The sequence below is a fragment of the Zalophus californianus genome, chromosome 15 (assembly GCF_009762305.2).
Source record: "Zalophus californianus isolate mZalCal1 chromosome 15, mZalCal1.pri.v2, whole genome shotgun sequence".
In the NCBI taxonomy this organism is placed as follows: domain Eukaryota; kingdom Metazoa; phylum Chordata; class Mammalia; order Carnivora; family Otariidae; genus Zalophus; species Zalophus californianus.
The window spans coordinates 81,374,190-81,400,592 of record NC_045609.1 but is presented as its reverse complement, the minus strand read 5'-3'; the positions used below and the strand labels follow the sequence as shown (position 1 = coordinate 81,400,592).

The 26,403-nt window shown below is 41.0% G+C and overlaps 1 protein-coding gene across 1 annotated transcript; it reads right to left on the bottom strand.

Moving 5' to 3' along the window:
* On the bottom strand, positions 1-26,403 carry ABRAXAS2 (abraxas 2, BRISC complex subunit). The gene is made up of 9 exons (XM_027596756.1): positions 26,222-26,403; positions 22,218-22,308; positions 18,375-18,411; positions 15,409-15,475; positions 7,323-7,513; positions 6,401-6,520; positions 5,814-5,898; positions 4,177-4,291; positions 1-2,189 (listed from the first exon to the last, which is right to left on the bottom strand). The coding sequence occupies exons 1-9, from the start codon at positions 26,366-26,368 to the stop codon at positions 1,720-1,722; spliced, it is 1,323 nt and encodes a 440-aa protein (XP_027452557.1). The 5' UTR covers positions 26,369-26,403; the 3' UTR covers positions 1-1,719.

The window sequence follows — 26,403 nt, the reverse complement described above, 5'->3', positions numbered from 1 at the left end:
GATTAAATAAGTTTTTATTGTCACATTGAACTGCTTTGTCAGATATACACTGTAGGTTTCAGTATGGCATAAAAATAAAGATATTTTCCTGAATGTCAAAATCTGAACAGAGAAGATGGCAATGGCACTTAAAAAAAAAAAAATTCACACTGGCGCTGAAGCCGCTAGAAGGGAGCTGATAAAAACCGGAACACTTTTGCAGATAAAGTGGTCTGCAACGTTTCAAATCCAATGGCAGTGGTGTAAGGCCAACAAAACCATGAGAGCAGGAAAACACAGACCCCACAGCGTGGCTCTCTGAAGAACGGCAGTTTGAGTATTTCATGTTTCAGTCTACGCTGGGTAACTTTGCATTGGAACTGAAGCTCAGGGAGTAAACTTCTTTCCAACAAAATGAAACTACTTTTTTGGAACTTGGATTTGAAGCCTCTTTGACACCTTCCTTATTCTCACAGGTTTTAGCTAGTTCAAAGGAAAGGCAGTTATGTCCCAAAGCATTAACTTTGTGGGCTGACCTCATCACTGTATGGTGGGTCTTGTCATTTCCAAACCAGGAGCCTAACGTGCTCACGAATGTCTTTAGTGGTTTCACACATTCTGGGCAAAACTAGAAAACAAGCAGTAATTAAATAAAAATATAAGTGCAGCCCAACAGAAAGCCTCTACACATTCTGCAACTATCCTCCAAATAGCAATTAAAAAAAAAAATAAGTATGGTTATTTGGATTTAAAATGAATCTTTATTCACCAAGATTCCCAAACAGTTTATTAAATGTCTTTTCCTCCACAAATAAAACTAACACTAGGATTTGTCAGAAGAGCTAAATGAATTATATCCCTTATGTATGAACTCGGCTAAATCCACTGTGTCTGGAATCTGTTCATCATAAAACTCAGGTCTGGAGCATAACTCCTTTCCATTATCCACTGCTGTGCATCCTTCATCTTTAAGATCCAGAACAGAGACCATAAACGTGGCTAGTGCAACATAGCAGTCACTGTAATTCCCCGAAAGAAAAATAAGTAATTTATTTTATGACATACTTATTTGGATGATTACTTACTGGTAATTAGTATTTCTACATTTTTTTTTTTAAAGGCAACCATTTTAAGTGACAATATATATCAGGCTAGTAGAAAAAAGTTGAAACAAAGCCCTCTCTTTTGATCTCACAAAGTCATGCAGACAAGAGAAGGTACATCCGATTTGTTCCAATCAGGCTTCTTGGAATTATCAAAATTTCTTTCTGGCAAAGATGAATTTGGCTCATCATAGAAAGAAGGTTCTTTGAAGGCTGCTGCTAAAGTCGTTTCCCTTTGAAAAAGTAAATTTCAAGGCATGATAGTGCAAGAGGTAAGTTTTTGATTTATAGAACATTTATAGACTAATTGTGCTTAGTCTCTAATTTCCAATTTATTTTAAAGAACAGAAACTACGTTGATAAGTTTCACTTTGCCTAAATTTACCAGTACATCCATGAATCGCACCAGAATTAGGACAATTTGATTATCTTAATGATTCTGTCATGAAATCTGCACACTGTGTCTGCAGGTGAGAACCGGCGATGTGAGGCTCCTACCAGCTCTGTGCCCGAGTACCCTTCTGTGGGGTGGCCAGGGGTCTGAGAACGCAGCTCTCCCCCCAGATTAAGTCCTCAAAAAACTCTCTCAATAAGCAATTACGAAAAACAGTGCTAAGTGGAGAGTTTCTTTGTTTAGCTAAATCTGGGAGGTCTGAGTGTTCCTGGAGCCCCCATCAGGATGTGTCATGGGTCGAGAATCCCTCGAATGGGAGTATTCACTATTAGAGGGTTCTGTGGGGTCAATCAAATTTTCATAATCACTGTCATCTGATTCCTCAACACTGTCTGCAGCTGCTCTTTGGGAAGGAGGAAGGTCTGTGCCACTTCCAGGATACTTCAGTCCAGCACTGGTGGAAGCATAATTGGAAGAACCCACAGCTTGAGGTCGAGGCATAAAGACACTGGTTTCCATGCGCGAATGGCTCAAAGTACTTTCTTGATTGTTTGGGTGAAAATCAGAATAAGGGGGAGGAGGATCAGAGGCCTCTGCATCTCCAAGTGCACTTCTACCTTCAGCTGCAAGCCCAGAATAGGGCATCCGAGGGCTGAACGCTGGCCCCAAACTTTCAGATGGCACCTGTCTGTTGATCATCGCCTGCTGCAATCCTGGATGGAAACAGAAAGAAAATCGTAATGCCTTCTCTATTTTCACAGCTTTGCATCTCAACGCATTAAATGGTCAACTTGAATGTTCTGGAAAATGGCAACAAAGAAGTGAAACTGATGACGACTCTTAATTATCTTACATTTGCATAGTACTTCATAACTGACAAATCATGTTGCTATACATTAATCCATTTAACCCTCAGAAAACCTTCTGAAGTATTATTGTGATCATCATTAATATCACTGCTTCCAAATTATTAGGCAAAGAAACCAGAGTTCAGAAAGGTGAAGTGACTTCACTAAAGGAGCGGCCAGAAGCGGGGCAGATGCAGGTCTTTTAAATGCAGGTCCCTGTGCCATTTCCCTCCCAGTAATCACTGTGCTCTCAGACTGTGGGGGTGGAAGGATGAGATACACAGTCCTTACCACCCCTGGCACTCACCTGAATGTGAGTTTCTTCTCTGACAGGCCTCGCATCAAAAAAGTATATTTCTGTACAACTACCGGTCACAATACACTCATACACCATTTTCTTTCTTTTTTTTTTTTACACCATTTTTTCCTTAAAAGTTTAAAAGCCCTATGGTAGGTGGCCAATTTTCCAGGTTCTGGACCATAAATATAGCACTTTTTTTTTCCTTTCTTTTTTTTAATGTAAGCTCTACAACCAAGGTGGGCCTCAAACTCACAACCCCGAGATCAAGAGCTTCACGCTCCACCAACTGAGCCAGCCAGGTTCCCAGCCAGCGTATTTTTATGCCTGCTCTGGAATAGTTCAGAGCATATCTGGACTCATATCTATATGAGTCCCTAGCCTTGAAAAATACTGGTACAAAATTTAGAAAAGAACAAGGAAAATAAAATCTCCCACAATTCTATCACCCAGATAACACCGTCAGACTTTTGGTGAAAAGAGCACAAGATCTGGGGTTAAAAGATGTAATTTAGATGTCAGCCCCACCCTCCTTTTCTGAATTCGTTTTATTATCCAGCCTTGTGTGTGTGAGAATGTGTATTTTAAACACAGCTGAGATCATTTGTTTATGTCATTTTATATCCTACTGTTTTCACTTAAGATTATATACTGGGCATTATCCCATGTCATTAAAAATTCACTTCAATGGCTGTACAATATTCCACCATATAGCTATGCCATGATCTAGTCAACTATTCTGCTATTTATTCAACTCCTCCAATAGGTTGTTTCTCAGATTTTAGAATCATAAAATTGTGATTAATATTCTTATATGTAAATCCCTGTCTGCATTTCTGATTGTTTCTTGAAAAATGTAACACTACAAATGAATCAAATTATCACCTACCCAGAAATATAAATTATATTTTAATTGGTTTGCAAGTATTCTTATTAAATTAGGAAAAGTTATAAATTTAACGTACAAATGTTAAATCTGGTGGTATTATAGCAAACATGTCTTTTCCCATGCTGGAATCAATAGATTCTTGGGCCTCATTCTCATTCAACCAGCTGGTTCCTTAGCTCAGTTGTATCCATTCACCCACAGCTACCAAAAACCAGACATTTAAAGCCTTTGCTGTGACCCTAAGAACTAAATATGAAGTGAAAAGAATATTAGGTAGCTTCTTTATGTGGCTATGTGATGAACACAGGACGCGGTCCCTACACGCTAGGTTTGCCGGGGTTAACTCAGAAGCATCACAGCTGCGGTAAATAGATCACAGTAGTCGACTTAGGCATAAGTCTGCAGTAATCGCTTCTCGGGATTTACTCTAACTTGCTTCAGCCTTTCTACGGTTAGTCTTCTTTCTCTTCTAGTTTCAGATACTTGAAAGGGTACCATGAAAAAGTGTACTTCTCTCCTGGAAGTACGAGGGAATGCTCTTTCACCAACAGCCTCACGGGGGGCTTGACAATTACAGAAGGATTCCTGTGATTCATCATATGGTTTGATGTTTGAAACAAGACGTTTCCCTGATACTGAACAGTGAAATTAGCAGGAAAACTCACTTCTTTCTTGCTCCTTTTCATTTTTCCTCTGAGTGATTTGTCTTCTTAATTTGCTCACTTCTGCCTGACAAGATTCAACAACTCGCTCACTCCTTTCTACATCTGCACACACTGCCTGAGGGAAAAATGACAACAAGAACAATCAGTTTCAAATCCAAGCACAAGGCATTCCATGAAGACAGCACGGACTGCCACCCTAGAGCCCAGATGCCTTACCGAGTTAAAAAGCAGACAGGTAAGGTAGAACAAAATCATGAAGGTCCAAGGAACCAGTATTGTTCACTGACTCACTTTCTTAATTTTGTTAAGATGATTATCTATTTAGCCTGTAAATTCTTGAAAAGTTAGGGTGAGGTGGGAAAGATTTAATTTTTTCCTTCAATTATGCTTTTTTTATTAAACTGAAAGAAGGATTTTTGATACCAGTCTAGCACACAAAGGACAAACAAAAGATAAGACAGGAATGAGATGCTTTCAACTTTAATTTATAACCAACAATCAAAAATCAGATGTCACAAATAGACTTATTTAACAGAAAATATTTATAATTAGGAGGAGTGGAAAAGAAAGTAAGTTTCAAAGTCGAGACGCAATAAGGGCAGCTAGTGAGACTACATCTCTGCCATCCAATCACCCACATCAGGGCACTCTATGTCAGACTGGTGTTTGCAGAGCAGGCCTTATTCAATCAGCAGTGAGATGCAGAACAGCCACTTTGAAGTCGGCTGGACAGTACTGATGGTCTGCAAAGAGCATGGTCATGAATTTAGGACAAAAAGTTGTTTTTCACTGCACGTTCCTTCCATAGCAGAAATCCCAGAAACTACTGAAAGTAGGCTGGTCACCAGTGAGCCTCTTTAAAATTCCCTATATTGCTAGGTGGGCCGTGACGCGACTGTGGAACACGAACACTGGAAACTGCCTATTGTAGGCTCTCTCCTTCAGTCCCAGGCTGATCCCTCTTTCTTCTTTTTCAGCAGCTGACTACATTCCCTTCTCTATTCCTTGGGGCTTCTTCAGGCCTACCACCCTCCTTCTTATTCTCAAAGCCTCTTTTGTTCTTAGGGTTTAGGGCAAATGACTCCTAAGAACACACTGGGGATGATGAAAGATCCTGGGAAAGTACTGTTAGCACCTAGCTCAATAAGTGGCTTGTAGGAAATGTTTCCACAAATATTTGTTGCATGAATGACTAGGAATGAACAGGCTCCAATGCGATCCTCCCACTTGATGGAGGTAGCGGGGGGCAAAGCAAGTGACCCAGAGCGAGGGAGCAGGGCTGTACCAATTATGGGTGCCCTGTGATGCAGTCTCAACTTCGAGTGTACTGATGGAGACAGCTGTGGTCTTACCAATCCTTTAAACTCGGAATAGATTTCCCGAAAGAAAACACTGTTATAAATGGGGTCACGAGTATTCAGAATAGTAATATTAACGCTGTACTTCAGAATCTCTACTTCAGGAGCATAATGAGGCAGCCTTTGGTAGGCTGGCGTGAGTAACCACCCTGCACATAGATTATTTTGTGAAAGCACATTATGACTTTTGGACGATGATTCATTTGTTAGTTGGGAGATTATTAAAAATTAAAGAATTAAAAGCACTAATAAACAAAAACTAGTAAATAAATCAGTTACCTGCACTTTCTCCTGAAGTGCATTATAAACCTGATAAATCGCCCTGATGTCTTTCATGACTCCGTCCTTGTCAAAAAAGTCAGTACTGGAAGACAGGAAAAGAGGTCACACAATTACTGTAACTGCTAGGGACCCAAAAGGCATTTTCCTACCACTTCCACCGCGATCTATTACACAAACGCTGCAACTCCAAGAGACCGTCTCAGCAACAATGCCCACGCTACCAGAATTACAGAAGAGAAAAAAAGAACCCATGTTACCAAGACAACTTAAAACATAATAAAAAACTATACATTTTTCAGTGGCCACATTTAGCTTTTGGAACCTCAGAAATACACATACTCTGTCCAAACTTTTATATATAAAAAAAAATTTTGTAGTAAATGTTTAAAAAAAATTACTGATAAAAATAAACTATCTGTTCAATCAGCATAAAATTCTGACATACAGTGGTAGTGGTCCAGAGGATGACCTGACTGCATTTTTCAGTTTCAATCACATCAAACTCAATTTCACATGTCTCCATGAATCTGTTAAATACTCTTCACAAAAGGCAGGAAGACATTTTCATTTCACTTTCAACTCACCCATGCTCTTTGATAACTTTGGCGTAACTCTGAGAAGTATTTGGCACTGAAGACACTTTGTACTCCTGCTGGCTAGTGTTGCCTAGATTGGGGATAGCAAGGGGTACCCTTTGATTATACCTGTAGGAAAACCAAGAGAGATCGTGTTAAAGGCGCTGCTCCTCCTCAGCCGTGGGTCTTGGCAGGAGGAGTTGGGAGTCTCTGCACTGCTGAACTAACAGAAGGTCTCACAGCACAGCTACTTGCACAGACAACCCAAGGATGCCTGAGTTAGTAGAAACTCGACCGTAAACTCCTTGAGAGCAGAGGTCTTGTCCCCATAGCAACTGGCAGAGTGCCGAGGACGTTGTAAGAGCTCAGGAAATACCTGCTGATTGATTAATTAATGAAACCTTGAGAATGGCTATTTAACAACTTGTTTTCATTGATGTCGATATAACATAGTCTACAAGTGAATTTCCAGAAGGAAACCTTTCTGTTATTTACAGATAGACATCATTACCATATTTTTTTGTTTGTTTTGCTTTCAAGAGTTCACAATGCAAAACCTTCATTAACCAGTAGGTGGATCAATTTGACAATTTTGTCTTTGAAATCTGTTTTAAAATTACTTCCAGAGCAGTAAAACTGTATGTATTTCTACATAAGGGACTATGGAGAAGCAAATGATGATTTCCAGCTGTTTATTCCTGTAAGAATTTATGCATAATTAACATATCTTGCTAATGCCTCTTGATTCAAAAACAATTTTAATTTATACGACAGGAAAATACCTTCTCTCAAAGAAAACTAGCTGAAAGAGAATTATAAAAGCTTTTCTTTAAAGATGCTATAAAATGCACATTTTCAAAGTCATAAATCCCAATTACATGTACCAACATCTTTACTATTTATTTGAGGCTGGTGGGAACGCTTTCTTTACCTTCGATTTGGTCTAAAGAGAACGTATTCTAAAGCATGAGTGGAATTGTTGGCGGTGGAGATGAAGCTGAAGAGAAGGAAGACAAGGTCGGGCACCCCAAGGATGCGGGTGAGCTGCTTATGGATGACCTGCTCCCTGTACGACATCTGCTGCTGTGTGTTTCGCCGGAATCTGTACCATCCAATAACTTTCTGCAATAAAAACAGAAGGAGAAAAGGATGAAAAGTTGCATGAAATCTTACGAATTTAATTCTGAATGTATCCATACAAACACTTGTACACATACTCGTAGCAGCTTGACATGCAACAGCTCAAAACTAAAAACAACCCAATTGTGGGGCGCCTGGGTGGCTCAGTCGGTTAAGCGTCTGCCTTCAGCTGAGGTCAGGATCCCAGGGTCCTGGGATCAGGCCCCATGTTGGGCTCCCTGCTCAGCGGGGAGTCTGCTTCTCCCTCTGCCCCTCCCCAACCCCTCTCGTGCTCACTCTCTCTCTCTCTCTCACAAAACAAAGAACGAGATGAAGAGCTGCACAGCAAAGGAAACAAAACTAAAAGACAACCTATTAAATGGGAGAAGATATTTGCAAATGATGTATCCAATAAGAGGTTAATATCCAAAATACATAAAGAACTCATATAACTCAACACAAAAACCCAAATAATCCAATTAAAAAATGGGTGGAGGACATGAATAGATATTTTTTCAAAGAAGACATACAGATGGTTAACAGACATATGAAAAGATGCTCAACATCACTCATCATCGGGGGATATGCAACAAAACCACAATGAGTTATCACCTCACACCGCTCAGAATAGCAAAAAACAAAACAAAACAAAACAACCAAACCAAAACAAAACAAAACAACCCACAAGAAACAAGTGTTGGCAAGAGTGTGGAGAAAAAGGAACCCTTGTGCACTGCTGGCGGGAATGCAAACTGGTACAGCCACTGTGGAAGACAGTGTGGAGGTTCCTCAGAAAATTAAAAATAGAATTACCATATGATCCAGTAATTCCACTACCAGGTATTTACCCAAAGAATACAAGAACACTAATTTGAAAAGATACATGCACACCTATTGTCTACTGCAGCATTATCTACAATAGCCAAGGTATGGAAGCAGCCCAAATGTCCATCAATAGATGAATGGATAAAGTGACATATATATATACAATAGATTACTCAGCCATAAAAAAGAATGAAATCTTACCATTTGCAACAACATGGATGGATCTAGAGGGTTTAATGCTAAGTGAAAGAAATCAGTCAGAGAAAGACAAATACCACATGATTTTACATATGTGGAATTTAAGAAACGAACAAAGAAAGAAAGAGACAAAAAAACATACTCTTAAATACAGAGAACAAACTGGTGGTTGCCGGGCGGGGGGTGAAACAGGTGAAGAAAATTAAGAGAACACTTAATCATGATGAGCACTGAGTAATGTATAGAATTGTTGAATCATATTGTACACCTGAAGCTAATATAACACTGTATATTAATTATACTTGAATAAGATATATTTTTTTTTAAAAAGGACACAAGGAGACTTGCAAGGATATGTTCATCATCTTATTATGCTGATGGTTTAATGGGTGTATATTTCAAACTTATCAAAGTATATACTATAAATATGTGTAGTTCACTGTATGTCAATTATACCTCAATACAATGACTTAAGAAGTTTAGCTTCATCAGCTCTAACTGTAGGATAACTAAACACTCTAAGTGAATTAAACTGATAGGCTCTCTGGAAGAATATCTCTTATAATGTGATCTGCCGGACATCTGGGAGCTTACTAAAATGCTCCTGGGCCCACCCAAACCTGCAGAATTAGAATGTCCAAAGGTAGAACCAGGAATCTGAATTTAAGATAAGTTCCTTGAGTTTTTTTCTTGTGCACATTAAAGTTTGAAAAATCTGTTGTAGAGACAATTCTTTATCAGAGGAATAATCTTCATATAGCCTTTCTGTGAAACATTTTTTTTAAGTGAAAATCCTGTTTTAAGAAGTAAAGGTAGCTTAAAATTGTTAACGTCATATTAAAATTAACAGTAAAGGGGCACTTGGGTGGCTCAGTGGGTTAAGCATCTACCTTCGGCTCGGGTCATGATCCCGGAGTCCTGGGATCAAGCCCCACATCGGGCTCCCTGCTCAACAGGGAGCCTGCTTCTCCGTCCCTCTCCCTCTGCCCTTCCCCCTACTTCTGCGCGCACGCGCTCTCTCTCTCTCTCTCAAATAAATGGATAAAATCTTAAAAAAAAAATTAACCGTAAATTTAGGGATGCCTGGGTGGCATTGTCAGTTAAGCATCTGACTCGTGATTTCGGCTCAGGTCATTATCTCAGGATTGTGGGGTTGAGCCCGGCATCAGGCTCCATGCTCAGCATGGAATCTGCTTGAGTTTCTTTCTCCCTCTGCCCCTCCCGTTCATGCTCTCTTTCTCAAATAAAGAAATCTTAATAAATAAATAAATAAATAAATAAATAAATAAATAATAAAATTAACGGTAAAATTAGATTATCTTTTGGTACTTTCATGTAGGAAGGGAGTGAACCAACCTTTGCTGTGCCAGGCCCCCAGGTAGCTATTATTACAAATATTTTCACTAATTATTACAACCTTGGGAGGTAAGTAATGTTTACTCCATGGGGTTCACATCACATGCAAGTAACTACAGGGACCAAAGAAACAGTTGCTGCCCTCATGGAGTATTACTGAATATAAAGCATAACTTCCAATTATATTAAAGCAATTAATTCTGGTATCTTTATTTTTTAAATTTTAAAATTTTTTAAAGGTTTTATTTTTTAAGTAATCTCTACATCCAACTTGGGGCTCAAACTCACAACTCTGAGATCAAGAGTTGCATGCTTTGCTGGCTGAGCCAGCCAGGCCACCCCAATATTCTTTAAACAAAAAGAAAACCCAAACGTTTCTGACAATATAAATCTTATAAAAGAGATGTTTTGTCCCAAGTCACTGAGCAAATGAGTGACAGCCAAGATGTGGAACCTATCTTTTCCACTGTACAATGGTAACTCTACAATTCCAAACTGGTCATATGATAATGGTCATGAAAAAGTGAAGAGTAGGGGCGCCTGGGTGGCTCAGTCGTTAAGTGTCTGCCTTCGGCTCAGGTTGTGATCCCGGGGTTCTGGGATCGAGTCCCGTGTCGGGCTCCCTGCTCAGCAGGAGGCCAGCTTCTCCCTCTCCCTCTCCCACGCCCCCTGCTTGTGTTCCCTCTCTCACTGTCTCTCTGTCAAATAAATAAATAAAATCTTTAAAAAAAAAAAAAGTGAAGAGTAGGTTCTAACAAGTTCCCAGGTGATGCTGATGTTGCTGGTCCAGGGACCACACTTTGAAAACCAGAGCTCCAGCTAAAGCCTCTCTGCATGTAAAGATGAAGGGAGGGAAACAAAGGTGCCCTTTTAACACTTACCTTCATTTAATGGAATACTTAGATTAAAATACCATCCATTAATCCTTTCACAGTGGGGAAATCAGAGTGAATCATTTCACAATGTATGTGTATATCAAAGTAACATAACACAATGTTAATCTTACAGCTTTATGTGTCAACTGTACCTCAGTAAAGCTGAAATAAAAAATAAAATACCAAAAAAAAAAGTGAAGAGTGGTTTTTCTTTAAAAAAAAAAAGTGGATAAGAAAAACCATCGCCTGGCTGGAGGTACTGATGCCTGAGAACAGGGCACATTACACATTACACTCTGAGCCTGAGGAGTATGTTGGGGGTATGAGCAGTAACACTAGAGTCAGCTCCTCTGGAGGATGGGGGTGTGTGTCTACTCCCTCCCCCGGCCTCCCTGCAGAGACCTGAACATTGCTAGCACATTGGCTGCTCTCATGAAACACTCGATGATGAACAGAATCTTGCAGGTGGCTACTGGATGAGTCATGCTTTTCACTTCCACGGATTCCAACTGTTTTTATCTGTATTTTCTGAGGAACAGGAGCCTTATACATTTATTTTGGATATCAACCGATAGTAATCAACTTATTCATTTGTTATTTGCTAAAAGAATAACCCCATTATTCTTATCAATGAAAGATGAGATGCCAAATTAATTCACATTCGTGACACCTATGATTCTACCTTTTAGAGCTAACAAGCTAGTTGTAAGACTACTGAGAAACTACCTCATTGACACTAAAAAGCCCATTTCTGACAACTATGTCTGGGCCATGAAGAAAAACTGTGGACATTTTTCCCTATAACCTTATTTCTGCTGAAGTTTCTTAGACAACTTTTCACAAAGACTTTCCTCTCTACTCTCAACTAGACATTCACTTATACTTTTTGGAGCCAAAGCAATCATCCCCAATACTGGGCATGCTTGTCATCTTCACATTGTGAGCCTTTTGGCCTTACGATGATATTAAGGTGGAAGTTATGTTTATCATCATCTACTGCAGAACAGATGCTTCCAGAAGGCAGAAACTCCCCTCTCACTAGCTTTTTTGGCCTTAGCCCAAAACCTGAGGCTTGTGCAAACTTCGTAAATACAAGATGGATTCTGCCAGGGCAGTAATTCTGCATGTTGCAGTAGATGACCACCTTGTACCTACTGGGGGACTCTCGTATCGAGAACATTAGCCTTGGGGCGCCTGGCTGGCTCAGTCCATTAAGAGTCCAACTCTTGATCTCAGCTCAGGTCTTGATCTCAGGGTCGTGAGATCAAGCCCCATGTTGGGCTCCGCACTGGCTGTGGAGCCTACTTAAAAAAACAAAAAACAAAACATTAGCCTCTATCTTAAGCCTACCATTAAATAAAAATGTTTTAGCAATGTTGTGGAGTTTCTATATTTGAGACCACATGCTCTCCAGATAACAACCTATGGCAGGTATACTACAGATCAAAATAGCAAATCGAATTTTATTTTTTTATTTTTAAGATTTTATTTATTTGAGAGAGAGAGAGAGAGAGAGAGCAAGTGCATGAGTGGGGGGGGTGGGAGGGAAGGGCAGAAGGAGAGAGATCATGACCTGAGCGGAAATTAAGGGTCAGATGCTCAACTGACTGAGCCACCCAGGTGCCCCAATTTTATTTTTTTTAATAAGCTCTACGCCCAACGTGGGGCTTGAACTCATGACCCAGAGATCAAGAGTCACACATTCTACTGAGTCAGCCAGGCACCCCCCGGCAAATCCGATTTTTAAACCCCCAAATTAATTTAGAAATGTGTCCCTATCTACTGCTAAAAAAACTACCTGGTAGAGTCCTTTCTTTTTTTTCAACTTACTTTCAATTAGAAAACACTGTCACAAACAAACTCCTCACATAAAGTTCCTCTTCATCAGCAGCATCTCCCCATCCCCTTCCCAAAGTAAACACTTTCAGGTTTGGTTGCCTTCCTTCCAGATCTTTTTCTGCACACCTGAATACTCGAATGATTTTTGTTTTTACATAAAGCAGGCTCAAATTACTCTACTTTTTTCCTGTAACACAACTTTGAGATCTTCCTAGGTCACTACCAAGAACTTCCCTCATTCTTTTTAATGGCTGCCTCATACCCCACAGTATAGAGGTGCCAGCACAACCTACTTGACCGTTTCCCCTAGTGGACGTTTAGATTTCTTTCAAAACCCTCACTATTAAGCAAAGATTCAACAAACATACTTGTTATGCTAGGTTCAGAGGCCAGGCTGCTGGGTTTAAGCGTGGGCTCCACCATTACACCCTGGGGGCCCTTCAGCAAGTTACTCACCCTTGTTGCCTCAGTTGTAAAATGGGGGTGGTAAGAACAGCAATTTACCTTCTAGTTCCAACACCCGGAAAATGCTTAGAACGTGGCCTGGCGCAGAGTTAAACTATTCATTAAGCCAGCCTTTCGTATCTTTGTGCCTAGATGCAAATGTTTACTTGGGCCAGATTCCTAGAGGTGGAACTGCATATTTAAAATTCTGTTATTGCAGGGCACCTGGCTGGTTCAATATGTGGAGCATGTAACTCTTGATCTCGGGGTCAGAAGTACGAGCCCCACACTGAGCACAGAGATTACTTTAAAGTAATAATAATAAAGAAAATAAAAAAATAAAATTCTGTTATTGCACAACTCTTCTCCTAAATGTTTGTTATCAACTTACATTCGCACCAACTACAGCTTCCCCATTTCTCACAGTCTTACCAAAGCTGGGTATTAGCAATCCTTTTACACTTCTGCTAATCTGATGGGCAAAAAAAATACTATCATGCTGTTTCGCCTTGCATCTCCTGACTGAAGATAAACATCTTTTCATTTCTTTCTTGGCCATTCGTGGATGACTTTTTCTTTTGTGAATTTCCCGTTCATATTCTTTATTCATTTTTGTCACTTTAAATTTTTTCATCTATTTAGAAAAAATACTTCAGGGCGCCCGGGTGGCACATTCAGTTAAGCGTCCCTGTCTTGGTTTCAGCTCAGGTCATGAGCTCAGGTCGTGGGACTGAGCCCCAAGTTGGGCTCCGAGCTCAGCGTGGAGTCTGCTTAAGATTCTCTTTCTCCCCCTCTCTCTACCCCTCACACTCACGCTGTCTCTCTCTCTAATAATATCTTAAAAAAGGGGCACCTGGGTGGCTCAGTTAAGCGACTGCCTTCAGCTCAGGTCAAGATCCCAGAGTCCTGGTATCGAGCCCCCCATCGGGCTCCCTGCTCAGCGGGAAGCCTGCTTCTCCCTCTCCCACTCCCCCTGCTGTGTTCCCTCTCTCGCTGTCTCTCTCTCTGTCAAACAAATAAAGATCTTAAAAAAAAAAACACCTTAACAAACTTAAAAAAAAAAAAATACTCCTGTTACTTTTAATGTGTAGTGAGTGCTCTAGAAAACTGTGCTCTGATGAGAATTTTCATGGAATAAATTTCAGTTTTAGAAAGTATAAAAGTCATCTAAAATATGAGAATAAATGGAATGAGGAGATAGGTTGGTGGTTGGGATAGGAAGGATGGACTCCCGAGAGATTCTAGAATATATGCTCCTGGGCAAGTCACTGAAAAAAAGAGTGCTGGACGCCAATGCCTGTGACTGCTCCAACTCCCTTTCCCAGGCGGACGGCGACAGGGTGACTCTACGGAGACCGCGCACCTGCTGAGCTTACCATCACCCACAAAGCTGTCTGTCCTTTCTTCCAGCCCTCCCAGTCTTCCTTCCATCGCACCTGCTTTGCTTTCTGCTTTTCCAACTGATGGTGCTACTGAGGCAGCCCGCAGATCGGAAAGGCTGCCGACTTACTCTGACTGCGCTCTTACTCCCGATGCCCTTCTTCAGACACCTTGGGGACCAGGTCCCACAGTGCTGATTCTGTTTTTCCACGAGTAATCTTTTAAAAGCTTTTTCATAATACACGCTTCCAAACAAAGGCACTTTGTTTTCTATGTGACAAACTGAAAACTTTTATATTTTTTTCCTCAAGGGATGGTTTAATAACAAATCTATTTTTCTGGAATTAATATTTCAAGGTAGAAAAGTAAAACCCACACATGGTACAAAAGAGTAAATTATAAATGAGATCATCAGACAATGCTGCAGCAATAAAACGGGTTCATTTTCAATTCTATTCAGACTTGCTTACCATACATAATCAGAACATTATATGCATATGTTGACAGAAATAATGAACACATTACCTTTTGAAAAACATTTATGTTTGACGTTAATTGAACTTGAAAGGGTAACATCCAGAGATGTTTAATTATGACTTACATTTTTTAGAAATATTTTTCCTGGTTATAAAATTAATGCATGTATATAAGATATTTGCAAAATTATTTTTTAAATAACAAAAGAGAAAAGTAGAACCACCCAGAATCAACTCAACTAATTTTTAACTCTCTATAGTTGTTTTTCCTTCTGATTTTTACATAATGGAATCACACTATAAATATCTAAATTTTTTCTATTGATAGGTTATAAACATCATCTCAGATCTGCAATTTACCCTTAAAATCTACTTAAGTCAACAGAATTTTCATACATTAATATCAAATCATATTGTTTCATTTTACATTCCTGTCTGGTTTTAAGTTTAGGTGATAAGATAAAGAGTGATTTCCAAATCAGACTGGGCAACAAATAGAACATACCTTTCTCCGATCTTTAAGAATCCTGTCCAAACTCTCTTCGTTAACTTTGCTTGCATAGTCATAAAAACTGTTTTTTTTTTTTAAAGAGAAAACATATTTTATTAAAATTGCATGGTATTATGGGTCAGTGAATCCTAAAAGTTGGTAATCAAGATATAAAGATATTAATTGCTTATCTTCAATAGATAACCAGAGAAATCAATCTCAATGCTTTACTGATGATGTAAGGTATCTTTTGCATCAAAGAATACTCAAAAGACTGCTACATTCAAAGGGTATTACTTCCACATGTGGAAGGTACTGATAGCAAGTAATTAGGAAATGTGTGGTTTCCAATGGCTGTGACATCTTTTCCTTGTTTCTAAGTATAAGTTACTCATGGAGAAAAGAGAATACAGGAGCTCATTTCCTGAGAAATGCAGAAGGGAAATGAACATCTGTTGAATGCTTAAGAGGCTTGGTTGCATGCTTTCTCATCTTATTTCATTTCGTTCTTGCCTCAGTGCTGTTAAGCAGGTATTAGGGCAGCCCAACATGTCCCAAGTTTTATTCCCATTTTTATAGATAAAGATACTTAGTTAAGTGACTTGCCTCAGACCAAACAGGTGGTAGATGGAAGAGCTGGGATTTGAAGCCAGGTCTGCCCCTCAAATAGACCTACCTGACCAGGATCCTATGGTGAGTAGGCATAATGATGTGTGGGCTTTTCTTACCACTGATTGTGCTTTTAGGAATGCCATCCTTGGGACACCTGTGTGGCTCAGTTGTTAAGCATCTGCCTTCAGCTCAGGTCACGATCCAGGGGTCCTAGGATCAGTTCCGCACCAGGCTTCCTTGCTCAGCGGAAGAGTCTGCTTCTCCCTCTCCCTCTGCCCCGCCCCCTCCCTCATTCTCTCTCAAATAAAATCTTTTAAAAAAAAAAAAAGGGAATGCCATCCTTCCTCCCTCCTCCCATCAACGTTAAGCCCAGGCCTTATAAAGCAGTAAGAAGGGGTGCCTGGGGTGGCTCAGTAGGTTATGCAGCTGCCTTCAGCTCGGGTCATGATCCCAGGTCTGGGATCGAGCCCATGTCGGGCTCCCTGCTCAGCAGAGAGCCACCTTCTCCCTCTCCCTCTGCCTGCCATTCTGCTACTTGTACTCTCTATCTCTCTGTCAAATAAATAAGTTAAAAATCTTAAAAAAAAATAAAGCAGTAAGAACTTCAAGAAATAGTAAAAAAAACAAAAACAAAACAAAACAAAAAACCCACTAAACTGGGAGTCAGGAGACACCAGCCCCAGCTCAGCTCTGCTTCTCACTATCTGAGCTTGGGCAAGTCACTTAACCTATGTGGTCTCCACTTCCCTTTTCACAAAAGAGTGTGGAGTAGACACATGATTTCTAAGGTTTCCTTCAGCTCTAAGAATTATAGGTGTATGATTTAAACTTAGTTAAATCCTTCTGGGACACGTTTACTGACAGTGTTGTAAGGAATTCCTCAGAAGGGCAAGGCAGGGCGCACCTAGAAGAGCTTCGAAGAGTCAGGGCCAAAGCAGACACTTGCATGGACCAAACACAGCCAATGCGTGGTCCTGGGCCTGAATCATTTCATTTGCTCTGAGATTCTTCTCAAATGCACTGCTTGTCTGGCTTCCCACTCCTCTTTCAGTTACATATAAATATAAAAGTGATGAGGATCTTGGCTGTTTTCAGACTTTGTCCACAGGTAACCATGCCGCATGAGGAAAATAATCAATGGATAGGGTGTGTGTGTGTGTGTGTGTGTGTGTGTGTGTGTGTGTGTGGTGTGTGTGTGTGTGTGTGTGTGTGTGTGTGTGTGTGTGTGTGTGTGTGTGTGTGTGTGTGTGGTGGGGCAGGGGGGTTCCCCAGGAGTTCTTGGGTACAAGGGCCTGGGTGTTAGGGCCAGATGAGAATGGGACAGGGGTCAGGGTGAAAGCAGCAGGGGACATACAGCAGGAACAGCTGGGCACCAGGGGTTGGCACGTGTTAAAGAAGGGAGTGCTGACCAAGAACACTGAATCCTCCTAGTGTGGGCAGCTCGGAGAAGGGAGGTACTAGCTTCTGGGAAGGGAGAACACGCCCTCAGGGAGGTTTAAGAAAGAGCTGAAATCATTATATCAGCCAGCAAGTGGAGGGCTCTGGGGCTGAGAGCAGACAGAGGCCTGCATATTGTCTGGGGAGAAGTCTGGTGGATGGGGGTTACTGGCCTTTGTCTCTCTCACCCTCCACATGTCTGTCATTTGCTCCCTCCCTTCTGAATGTCACTCCTCCCATTTCTTTCTCTTGCTGTCCTTTAGTTGGTCTTAGTAGGCAACTGGTGTATGTTAATTTATATACACACAAAAAGAAAGTTCCATGTTCCCTTTCCTTACATTTTAAAGTTGAACACTGAACATTTTTTATTCTTCTTAAAAACACCCATTAAATTCTTTTATCTGTATGTGAGTCTTCTTTTTTTTAAAGATTTTATTAATTTATCTGAGAGAGAGAGAGAGAGCACATGAGAGGGGGGAGGGTCAGAGGGAGAAGCAGACTCCCTGCTGAGCAGGGAGCCCGATGCGGGACTCGATCCCGGGACTCCAGGATCATGACCTGAGCCGAAGGCAGTTGTCCAACCAACTGAGCCACCCAGGCGCCCTCTGTATGTGATTCTTGACTAACTTCTTGCTCTGTAGCTGAAAAGCCCTTGCTTGGGAGGCTGCTGGAGTAGGCTTTCATTGTAAACCACTGAGGATGGTGGGTTTGTGTGAGATTCTGTCTCACCCCTCAAAAGGGGTGAGAGATTTATACCATCCCCTCCCCTTTCCATAACCTAACACACACTGAATATACAAGTGAATTTGGATGCCCTCAGTTATACCTGTCACTTTATAGAGCCACAATCAGCTACAAGCCTAAATTCGCTAGTTTTTAATCAATTAATCTTTTAATAAGGACTAAAAGTGACAAAGAAGGATGTGGCTTACCTAAAAAGTTTTGAACACGGCTGATGATTATGGATTTCTGTAATTAGAAAGAAGGAACACAGCTCAGTAGATCATGTAAGACACAGGCAAGTATGAAACAGTCCGCTTGTTTGTTTGTTTACCGAAACCTCAAACAATATAAAGACAAGTTTTCCTCTCCCAAATAGGTGCCCTGTATACACTAGTGAGGGGCGGTGTGTCTTCTTAACACTGAAACTCAGGGACACCTTCTCAGGATAAAGTAAACTGGAGAACAGTTGTTTCCATTTGTCCAGGTCTGATGAGCACACATCTGAAAGCTTTTATTCGGGAACATGCAGCCATTGTGCACCCTCATGCAATCTCACCTAGTTAAACAAAGTGGAAGAGGAAAAACTAACAGCTAACTGGAAACATTTAATCAAAGTGGACAAGCAGTGTGAGGGCAGCTTGAGGAGAAGAGGGCCTAACCACCCTACCATCAATAACCCACTAATAGTTCAGGACAAGTTGGGCCAGGTGTTTTGAAGGGGAAGGGAGGAGGAAGGAAGCTCTGGAGGCCTGTTAACCCCTTCAAAGATGGTCAGCACCAAGGGAAACAGTCCTTTATAAGCAGATCCTAACAGCTTCTGGAAAGGTTGCTGTGATTAACCAGAGTGAACAATTCCTTCAAGCTCATCAGGGGGCTTAGGATCTGGGTTGCTTTCTAAGACCATGAGACTAATTAACCCCTCGATCCTATTAATAACATTCTTCTGGACAGAGGCTCATCACCTGTTGTTTAAAAAGCCACAGCCACAGAGTTCCAGGCTGCAATTTTAACGCAATTAAAATGAAACCACGACCTTGGAGGCCATGGGACTATGCCCATTAGCTTCTGTACTGAGGTCAATGCGGCCAAAACACACGCACAGATGCAATCCTTCCACTGGAAAGACGAGTTCATTGCCTGGCACGGCTGTTGACACAGTGATGCAAATAACAAAACTTCATCCAGAAATTGTTCCTTCTTTTACCACCAACAATAATACGGTACACCATCCTACATTATTTCTGCAATACTATTAGTAAAGCAATTAGAATGTGGAACATTTGTGGCAAAAACTTTACAGAGGGTTCAGGAAAAAGAAAGAAAAGCTCACCTTCTACTTAAAGGAACGAATATTTTTTAAAAAACCCTAGAGTCGATCTGAACCCCAAATACACACTGCTGTCATCAACTGCCCCAGCAGACTTCTGTCATGATTTACAACTGGGATTAGAAGCACACTAAAGATATGACCTAGATATCATGTAGCATTTGCTAAAGGAAGTTGAACCTTTCTCTATAAGACTTTTTGCAATGCCTAAACACTCCATGGAGGAAAACAGGGTGAAGGCCTCAAACATGATTAAGCTGCAGATTGGAATGAAGCTGGCTGGCACAGTGACTGATAAGATAGACCTCTGGAAACAGGCAGGAGCAGGGCAGCCTCGCCTGGGATTCTAGAGTTTGCCATGCCTCTAGAGTTCATTCACACGGCAGATTCCTCTTCATGTATATATGGCGTCTCTGCATTCATTTCCTTAGAAGTCCTCCCCCACTCCCACCCCACCCCTACATCTGGCTGTTCTCACTGATCTTCCTACCTCTGCTTCCCCTTCTGGTGGAGACTCAACAGTCCCACAACTTCCTCCTCCATCCTTTCCGATAACTGCAGTGGTATCATCTAATTAACTAAGGAAGCTCTTTGGTGGCTGCCTGCTCCCTCCCCTTCTAGAACTAAGGGTGGACAGCTCTGCTTAAAGTGAGTCAGCCCACCTTTTAACACAGAACGCGACACTTCATGGTTCAGAACGTAGCACTCTATATGAAGTCCTTACTGTATAAAGTAAAAGTGTCTGTGCATGGATTCAGACATTTGCAACAAATAACAACTTTGGTCGATTCGTTTTATTTAAAACATCTTATTCTGGAGGTTAGGCTATGCCAGAAAATTTCTTGATACCACTGGTCTGGAATACTACTCATGGCACTTTACCTAATGTTTGGCCTTTCAACCCAGGTTTGGAGTCCCTGTTTCTATTTCTAACATGTACTTATTTTTAAAAGAAAATTATTACAATGATAACAATACATTTAAGATAATACCAGCACTTTGCCCATGAGATCCACAACCGTTTCACACAGTGAACTGAATATAGCTAATAAATTACACATTTTGCAGAAGATGGTTGTCATGGCACTGCATTAACTGGGACTCTATCAATTGCTAATTCTCTGTATCTACAATACCATGGAAACGTATTTACTGCAAGAACCAGAAGGTTTATGAATCAGATACGGTGCATGAAGCTATAGAATTTCAATTATTTGCCATTCTATTTCTTTAAAATAAATAAATAGCCAGAATATTCATCAGAAGTGCTATTTTTATGGTCATGCCAGGTAAGAGAGCTCTTTTTTGCATGGTTTGCTCTCCGTTAATTATGTCTGGCATTTTAACCTTCATATACCAAATTAGTTTTGAAAATCCAAGTTCAAATAATAAAACTACACTCATGTTCAATGAAACCAAATTCTCCATTTTAGGATTTTAAAGAGTTAAGCAAAACAGAAACAAAACCTCAGTGAAAGAAGAGCTGTATACAGCATATCAAGTCTTTATTTAACAAGTCAGTATTGTGAGGAGTGGGTTTTATCGTTTGGCTCCTTTAGGAAATGAACTGTTTCTTGTTTTCCCCCAATCCCAACCCTACCTCAATCCTCATCTTGTCCTAGAAGGCTATCAGAACTAGAAGGCTTGAAATTGATGATGTGGCCCCAACACAATCTAACCTGCCAGCAATATTTCAAACCAGAAACCACTCACCTTCACACATTCTGTATTTTCATCACATAGAAACAGGCCAGATTCCCTGTGTATCTTGTGCACTCCTTGCTCTCTGTTCCCCTGAATGCACCGCCCACTAACCCTAAGTTCACCTCCTTCACGACACCTTTACTCTCTACTGCTTTCACTCACTAGCAGGTTTTTTTTTTCAACTGATGGGATTTTCCCTGTTCCTTTCTTAACAGTACTCATCTCGTACGGTTGTCTGGGACTTCTGTGCACTTGTCTTATCCTCCCCACACTCCAGGAATACAGGGATGCATCTGGGTATTCCTCTCATTGCCTGGCACACACCTCACACACAGATGGTCAGTAAACGGTGGTGGCCTAAGTGAACTGTCCCTTGCTGTGTTCTGAGTATCAGGATATGCTATTTGGTGACATGCTCAAGGTGCAGCTGAAAGGAGTTTGATCCCTATTTATCAAAGAGAGACTGATCCAAAGAGAAAAAAAAGAGAGACTGATCCAAAGACAGTGGGGCGCATCTATAAATACTCCTTCATCTTCCCCAGCAATCACCCCAAAACTGACTATTTGGCTTGTTCTTCAGAAGGCTGTGTAGATTTAGCAAATAGCTCATAAAAACAAGTGTGAACATCTTTGCCAGATCCCTCTAGGAAGGACCAGCCCCAAAGATCCTTGCATTACAGTATGTGGTGATGCTGACAATGGGGAATAGCCCAATATGCGAACGAGGGGTTCACTGTGGTTTTTAAGAGACTATCGAGAGAGAGCACACAGCAATTCAGTAAAAGACCAGCTGGTGGATACGAGCTTTATAGACTACTTAAACTTACAGCCAGCACGGCAAGTTCACAATGACTTATAAAACATTTCATACTAGCTATCAGTGCAAATGATTTGCATTGTGCTTTTAGCTGCTTTTTATGTACTCTTTTTATCTTTCAGATTAAAACCAGTTAAGGACCAAAGAACAAGACAAACAGCATTGATACAGAAAAAGTATTTTTAAGCTCAGTGACAAACTCACCAATTACTTGCAGAAATTCTGTGTTGCTGATTTGTGAGTCACTGATGCTAAAGGTTTCCTCTTGTCTTACCTCTCCCAGCAGAAATCCTTCCTAAAAGTAATAAAAAAAAATAGTTGCAGACTAAAAATAAAGATAATTTTTTACTGGAATTAAGAGGAATTGAGGGCATTATAATTTTATAATAATTTTAACAATAATCCAAATAGGCTTGCCGTATAAACTACTATTCTATAAACCAACAAGACTAAAGCAATCTGAGATGTATCTATTAACTGGATTGTTTGAAAAAAGGATTCCATACACGATGAAATATTTTAATCCCTTCAAAAAAACCCTGTTTTTTTTTAAGCAAAAATAAGGAGAGTGAATTCATTTCCTAAATCCTACTAAGTGTAGTAACCAATATCAAAAAAGCTCAGGAAGCAGAAATATTCCAAGGTTGTTTTCTTGAAACAGCATACAATTTATTTCATTGTTTTAAAAGCACTGTTAATGATACAAGGATAAAGAAGTTAACACAATGCACAACGAACTGCTCCTGTACAGGGTGCGGGAAATGAGGAGTTCAGCAAATAAATCACTCACATGAACGTCCTTCTTAATAAACACTGAGGTTAGTTTCTTTACAGCTCTGGAGAACATAGGCCATCAATCCTGGCTTACGCAGCACACAACCTACTGTGGCAGCACTTGCTGCTGTGTTGAGCACAAGCACGGCTGGAGAACGTTAATTCCATGTGCCTCAGTAACTTCCCTATAGAGGGTGAGCTAACAGGCTGCCCCGCGATCTCCCTTCCTGGATAACCACATGTTTTGCTCCTTCCCTCTGTTTGGCTCTTTACCCAAACCGCACCTTATCAGAGAGGCTTTCCTTGGCCAATGTAACAGAAACAGGGCGTGCCAAACACTCTGTCCCCTGCGTTTTCTTCCCAGTCTTCTCCCAGTCTGCCATAGCACATCCTTAAATTAACAAACAAATGCCTATACCTATTAAATTGTAAGCTCCATGAGAGCAGGGACTTTGTGCTTGTTCATTGCTGTATCTCAGCAACTAGCACAGTGCCCGACACACAGGAGGTGCTCAGTAAATACTGGCTGAGGATATCTGTGGAAACAATGACCTTGTACTACATACCTTTCTCTTCCAGGCTGACCCTTCGAATCAATTAAAGAGATTGTCTAGCTTAAAAACATTACCAGTTGGAATCTGTGGGAGTGAGGAGGGAGAGACAGACGCTTTACAGCATAGCTTTTGTATTGGATTAGGGGAGGAGTGTCCTAAATTCCCAAATCGTGTATAGGGCGTTTCACAAACAAGTAATATACAAATCCCCTTAAAAAAAAAATTCTCTCAAAGCTGAAGGAATATCTATGACTACTAGTTTGAGAAACAGTGACTAAAGAAGCTTGTTTTATCCTATGAAAGTCTTTCAGAGAAGCTTTCTCTTTGTAACAAGTTAATAAAAATTAAAGTGAAAGCAATTTTTTTTTAAATTCCTACAGAACTTCCCATTTTAAGAACATATCTCCAGATCCCTAGCGTTCCACAGCCTAGGACTGCCAAATTTAGAAAATAAAAATATAGGATACTGTTAAATTTGAATTTCAGATAAACAACAAACAATTTTTATGTAATATTTAGGATATACTTACACTAAGAAATTATTTCCTATTTATCTGAAATTCAATTTAACTGAGGGCCCTGTATTTTATCTGGCAACTCTACCACAGTCCTCAGTTTGAAAAAGTCAACAGTGACAGCAAGACATTCTAAAACTAAGTTAAACGAATGCTTTTTATCTGCTGGTCTGGATTACAGGAGCCACTGTTACTTTATAGCAGGAAGAAACAAACTATGGTGTGTGGGATGAATCTAGCCTCATGCCTGTTAGTGTACAGCCCAAAGCTAAGAAGTTTCTACTTTTAAATGGTTGAAAAAAAACAGGAGGGGCGCCTGGGTGGCTCAGTCGTTAAAAGAGTCTGCCTTCGGCTCAGGTCATGATCCCAGGGTCCTGGGATCAAGTCCCACATCGGGCTCCCTGCTCCGCGGAGAGCCGGCTTCTCCCTTCTCCCACTTCCCCTGCTTGTGTTCCTGCTCTCACTCTCTCTCTGTGTCAAATAAATAAAATCTTAAAAAAAAAAAACAAAACAGGAATATTTCATGACATGTGAAAATTATATGAAATTCAAACTCAGAGTCCGTAAATAAAGTTTTATTGGAAACTGTCATCCTAATTAACGTATTGTCTATGGTTGCTTTCTCTGTACAAAGCAGAACTGAGTAGCTGCTACATAAACCACATGGCTCACAAAGTCAAAAATTTTACTTATCTGGAAAAAGCCTGCTAACCCCAGCTCTACAGAATGAGTGGTTTTAAACTAATTTCTTGCCTGGACAAAACAAGAATGTGCTACAAAAGCAAATTTGGTTCCTCAACTTAAAAATATATAAAATTGACATTAAAGTATTCCACATATATAATTGTGGCAAGGTTAACATAACCAGCTATGGTCATATAAAATACACTTGCAAACTACTGTCATAGTGAAAATTTCCATGATGTCTAGCACCATGCCTGGCACAGCATAGATATTAAAGGAATAGTTCTTGAATTGAATTAATAACAATCTAAGTAAAGTAGCAACTCCTTGCCATTTGCAGAAAAACTACCTGCTTTTCAACAGGTAGCTGCTTATTCTTACAATAACCTTGCTTTTTACATAAACTGTGATATTACTAGGTACTCCAAGCACTAGAGACGTTAAAAAGCCATTATTCAAACCATATTTAATACTTCCATGGACACTAGGAGTATCACAAACCACCTATATATGGAATTTCATTACATTATTAAATAGCTGGCTGTAGTATCAAAGGCCTTAGCATCCAGAGACATCTACTAACTCTGGAAAAACCCACGGTGTGTGTATTCCTATCATTAATCTCTACCATCAACACTATAGGAAAAGTAGAATAAAATTTAATGCCATCCAATTTACTAACAGAATCCCCTCTATGAGATCAGTTTTTATTAATGGAAGCTAAAGTTGCAGACATCAAACCAAATCCAGTTCCTTAGTCTACAGTGCATCATTTTGCTTTGTAATAACCTCAAAACCCCCACACTTATTAAATGAATTTGAATAACTCACTATTAAGATCTCTTAAAATCATCTCTCAATTTGGTGGACAGATTAAATATGGACTTAAAGATAAAAATTATCTAGTTTCACAAAGAAACTTCCATCTAGGCGAATGACATTAAAAAGACAATTCGTAAAATAAAGACATTGAAGCAGACAAGCTCTGCTCCCTCCGAGCTCCGAAGCCTATGCATTTCCGATCACTCATACGTAGGCCTGTCATTTCCCTACTTCACTACGACTACCGCCGTGGTTTTAGAACATTCGCCAAAGAACTAAATATGCAACTTCAAGGCAAGCAGACCCTACACCTAACACTCCTGTTTACATTCTCCATTTTCCATCGAGGGGAAAAAAACACACGAACGTATCTAACAAGTATGAATAGTGACAACCATGGTTTTCCTCGTCGCACCGCATGACAACCTGTGAGACCGGCGGGCGGGGCTGCGTACCCCGGCTCCTAGAATAAAGCTCGGTCTCTCCGCGCTTTGCTGACCCCGGGAGCCCCTCGCAAGTCTAGAAGCCTGACTCTCAGGGAGGGGCAGGCGCTTGGTTTCCACTAAGCGACTCCTGACACTGCCGGCGGCCAACGGAGACAAGCTTTGCTAAAAGGGAGACGGCTGTCCTGAGAGGGCCAGGAGGCGGCAGGCACTGAGTGAGGGGGCCCATCCCAGGGGCGAAGGAGACCTAGGTGGCAGGAGCTCGCCGGGGGCGGGAGCCGCCCGGGTCACCAGCCCCTCGGGCCGGCCCGGGAGCCCGGGGGACAAGCCGCGAGTGGTCCCGTCTTGGCCGCAGGCACCGGCCCAGGACGAAGGCTGGAGGCTCCAGCAGCCGCGGCGGGGGGCCCGGCACCTACGTGGTCGGCGTTGCTGTTGGCGCTGTGGAAACACACAGCGCTGAAGGTGTAGCCCGAAATGGAAGCCGCCATGATGGAAATCTCCGACTCCCCCATCATGCCCTGCGGAGGAAACACAGCCTTCCGGCCGGCCCCGCCCCTTAGCATCCTGGGAAATGAAGTCTTCGGCGGGTGAGGCCAAG